Consider the following 4,318-nt stretch of genomic DNA (forward strand, 5'->3'; position numbering starts at 1 on the left):
AAACTCACTTTCTGTTATATTGTTTGAATCGTTTTTGATCAGTTCGTTAGCTGTCGTTATTTCCTGGAGGTTTTTTTGAGGGGAATTCTTCTGTTTCATCATTTTGGATAGTCCCTGGAGTGGTGCAGAACTGCAGGTCACTTCCCTGTGCTGTCTTGAATAACTTGCATTGGTGGGCGGGGCCGCAGTCAGACCTGATGTCTGCCCCCAGCCCACTGCTCGGGCCACAGTCAGACTGGTGTGTACCTTCTCTTCCCCTCTCCTAGGGGCGGATTCACTGTAGGGTGGCTTGGCCCATCTGGGCTACTTGCACACTGCCAGACTTGTGGTGCTGGCGATCTGGCATATTAGCTGGGGTGGATCAGCAAGGTGCACAGGGGTGGGAGGGGCAGGCTCAGCTTGCTTATCCTTCAGTGATCTGCTTCGGGAGGTGGTCAGACCTGCCACCGGAGGGATGGATCCACAGAAGCACAGCGTTGGGTGTTTGCATGGTGCAAGCAAGTTCCCTGACAGGAACTGGTTCCCTTTGGGATTTTGGCTGGGGGATGGGCAAGGGAGATGGCGCTGGCAAGCGCCTTTGTTCCCTGCCAAGCTGAGCTCTGTCGTCCAGGGCTCAACAACTGTCCCTCCCGTTGTCCTCTAGCCCTCCCGCTCTCTGAGCAGATCTATTAACTTATAACCTTCCAGATGTTAAGTCCCGCTTGCTATCCGAACACACTCCATCCGGCCCCTCTGCTTTTGCAAACCAGACTTGGGGCCTCTGCTTTGCCGGTGGGCTGCCCCTCCACCCCGGCTCCCTCCTGCCAGTCCGTGTAGCGCACACCGCCTCTCCGCCCTTCCTACCCTCTTCCGTGGGCCTCTCGTCTACGCTTGGCTCTGGAGAATCCGTTCTGCTAGTCTTCTGGCAGTTTTCTGGGTTATTTAGGCAGGTGTGGGTGGAATCTAAGTGATCCGCAGGACGCAGTGAGCCCAGCGTCCTCCTACGCCACCATCTTCCCAGAAGCCTCTTTTTTTACTTTCTTGATGGCATCCTTGGAAGTATGAAATATTTTAATTATGATGGAGTCCAATTTATTCTTTCTTTGGGCTTTTGGTGTCATATTTAAGAAGATTTTGCTTGACTCAAGGTTACAAAATTTTACTCCTATATTTTCTAAGAGTTTTCTATTTGTTTAGTCTTACATTTAGGTCTTTGATCCATTTTGAGTTAATTTTTGTGTATGGTGTAAGGAAAGGATACAACCTCATTCTTTGACATGTGGATATCTAGTTTTCCTACTACCATTTGTTGAAAGGACTATTTTTCACTATTGAATTGTCTTGGTACACTTGTTGAAAACAAACTGACCATAAATGTGAGAGATTATATCAGTACTCTCAATTCTTTTCCATTAATCTGTATGTCTGTCCTTATGCCAATATCACAGTATCTTGACTATGTAGCTTTGTAATAAGTTTTGAAATCAGGGAGTGTGATTTTTTTTCAACTTTGTTCTTTTTCAGGATTGTTCAGATATTCTGGGTCCTTTGCATTTTCATGTAAATCTTAGGATCTGTTTTCATTTCTGCAAAAGGTCATCCTGAATTGTGGGAGTAGTGACATAGAAGTGTAGATCAATTTGTGAATAATGCTGTCTTAACAAAATTATTAAGTCTTTTGTTCTAAGAACATGGAATGTCATTCCACTTAGGTCTTCTTCAGTTTATTTCAACAATATTTTGAAGTTTTCAGCATTTAAGATGTATACTTCTTGTGTTAAATTTATTTCTAAGTATTTTTTGGTGCTATTATAAATGGGTTGGTTTTCTTGTTTGCTTTCAACTATTGTATAGAAGAAAAGCAAGGTATATATAAGAAGTAGAATGATGTTTTAGAGTTATTATAAAATGTTATATGATCATTTAGTGTCCAAAAATGTGTACCCTCATAAAAAATTAAAATAAAACCCACTGATGGGTCACCTGGATGGCTCAGTGGGTTAAGTGGCCAACTTCGGCTCAGGTCATGATTGCGTGGTTTGTGAGTTCCAGCCCTGCATCCGGCTCTGTGCTGACAGCTCAGAGCCTGGAGCCTGCTTCGGATTCTGTGTCTCTCAATCTCTCTCTGCCGCTCCCCCACTTGAGCACACATGCACACTCTCTCTCTCAGAAATAATAAAAATGAATAAATAAATAAGTCCCACTGAAACTAAATACATTACTCAATGAGAGGGACAGAACCACCAGAAAGACCAGTTTTTCTTATTAGATAACATCCTTCACTTCTAACAATGGGCTCCAAAAATTTAAAAGGCTATGAATTAATGAATTGATCAAAGATGGAATGGGCCACCTCAGGTATTTTGACTCAATGAGAATGTTTAGAAATAATAAGACTTTTTTCAGCTTCTAGATTCTACCCTATATGTTAGCATGACCTGAACAAGTATGTAATTTCTCTGGGCCCCAGTTACTTCAGCTGCAAAATAAAAGGATGGGACCAGGTGACCACCAAGTTGTCTTCTAATAATGTTTCCAGATTGTCAGCTTATTAAATTTAAGTGACAAAAATTAAGGGCAAATGATAATTTCTGCACCCAAATAGATACACTCTTCCTAAGAAAGCAATGTACACAAAAAATTTTGTCCCTACCAAGGTTATATGCTAATGCTTTCCCATTACGTTTGATGCCTATGGTCAAAATCTATAAATATACTCATTAGCCTTCTTTCCTAATTTTTATCTTCATTTTCTATGAACTTTGTATATTTACTTATAGTCCACGTGTTATATCCCCTTCCTTTTTGCTCATTTTAACATTTAAATACCTTTGGTGCCTAACTTGGCCCCTGACCATTTTCCAACTCAGAACCTCCTATGTGGAAAGCAAGGTAGAGTACTGTCTAAGTAGTACATTGTCATTTATAACAGCTGGAGAAAGTCTCCAAGGTTCCTAATGTCCCTTACTTGTTTATCAATTATAGAAAAATTTTTTATAAATGACTGAGATAACACTGAATACAAACAGGAAACATGCTTGACTTTAAATTTATAATAAATCAATGGATTTTTGAAAAATTCATCATGTGCTATCCTTTAGAACTGGAAAACATAATAAAAATAGTTTTTAAAGTATAACATAAGTCTAATTATAATTTTTAACCATTAAAGCTACAGGCACTGAGCATCTGAAACGGGAAGTGATGGAAACAAATAACAAAGAGCGGGCAGAATAGATGATTGTGTGATGGAGGCTTTGGAGAAGGTGTGAAACATATATACACTGAGGGCTCTGAAAATAATCTTTGACTAAGAAACCACTTTGCTTAGGAGATGAATAGATAAGTGTGCAATGGCTGCGAACAGCAGCCTCCTTGGTAGTGTATGCAGCCTGTTGGTTGTACGGGTTGCCCTAAGGGACCTTGGAGACAGTTTTGTTCCAGTGGACATTGAGGGTTGGCCTCATGCTTTCTCCAATCTAGGCTCCAGACAGGTATGCGGGGTGCCTTTGGAAAGCCCCAGGGCACGGTGGCCAGGGTCCACATTGGCCAAGTCATCATGTCCATCCGTACCAAGTTGCAGAACAAGGAGCATGTGATTGAGGCCCTGCGTAGGGCCAAGTTCAAGTTCCCTGGCCACAAGAAGATCCACATTTCCAAGAAGTGGGGCTTTACTAAGTTTAACGCGGACGAATTTGAAGACATGGTGGCTGAAAAGTGGCTCATCCCAGATGGCTGTGGGGTCAAATACATCCCTAATTGTTGCCCCTTGGACAAATGGCGGGCTCTGCACTCATGAGAACCTCAGCACTGCCCTTCCCCATTCATGCCCACCAATAAATCCTGCTTCCTGTCAAAAAAAAAAAAAAAAAAGGAGATGAATAGATAGATGGATAGAGATAATCTCCTAGGCAAATGGCAATAGGAATTTTGGAGACCTTTCCTTGGGCATTAGAAATCAGAGCATGGCACAAAAATAGACACATAGATCAATAGAACAGAATAAAAACCCAGAAATGAACACACAACTATATGGTCAGTTAATCTTCAACAAAGCAGGAAAGAATACCCAATGGAAAAAAACAGTCTCTTCAATGAATGGTGTTGGGAAAACTAAACAGCAGCATGCAAAAGAATGAAACTAGACTACTTTATTTCACCATACACAAAAATAAATTAAAAATGGATAAAAGACTTAAATGTGAGACAGGAAACCATTAAAATCCTAGAGGAGAACACAGGCAGCAACCTCTTTGACAACAGCTGCAGCACTTCTTACAAGACATGTCTCTGGAGACAAGGGAAACAAAGGGAAATATGAACTATTGGGACTTCATCA

At 41.4% G+C, this 4,318-nt stretch overlaps 1 protein-coding gene and 1 pseudogene across 1 annotated transcript; both read left to right on the top strand.

Moving 5' to 3' along the window:
- The first annotated feature begins 3,272 nt into the window (after positions 1 to 3,272).
- Positions 3,273 to 3,414, top strand: LOC125931145 (uncharacterized; annotated as a pseudogene).
- A 23-nt stretch (positions 3,415 to 3,437) lies between these two features.
- Positions 3,438 to 3,867, top strand: LOC125930841 (60S ribosomal protein L10-like). Its single transcript, XM_049642919.1, has one exon. The coding sequence runs from the start codon at positions 3,476 to 3,478 to the stop codon at positions 3,776 to 3,778; it is 303 nt and encodes a 100-aa protein (XP_049498876.1). The 5' UTR covers positions 3,438 to 3,475; the 3' UTR covers positions 3,779 to 3,867.
- The last annotated feature ends 451 nt before the right edge of the window (positions 3,868 to 4,318 follow it).

Source organism: Panthera uncia, chromosome A2 (assembly GCF_023721935.1).
Source record: "Panthera uncia isolate 11264 chromosome A2, Puncia_PCG_1.0, whole genome shotgun sequence".
In the NCBI taxonomy this organism is placed as follows: Eukaryota; Metazoa; Chordata; class Mammalia; order Carnivora; family Felidae; genus Panthera; species Panthera uncia.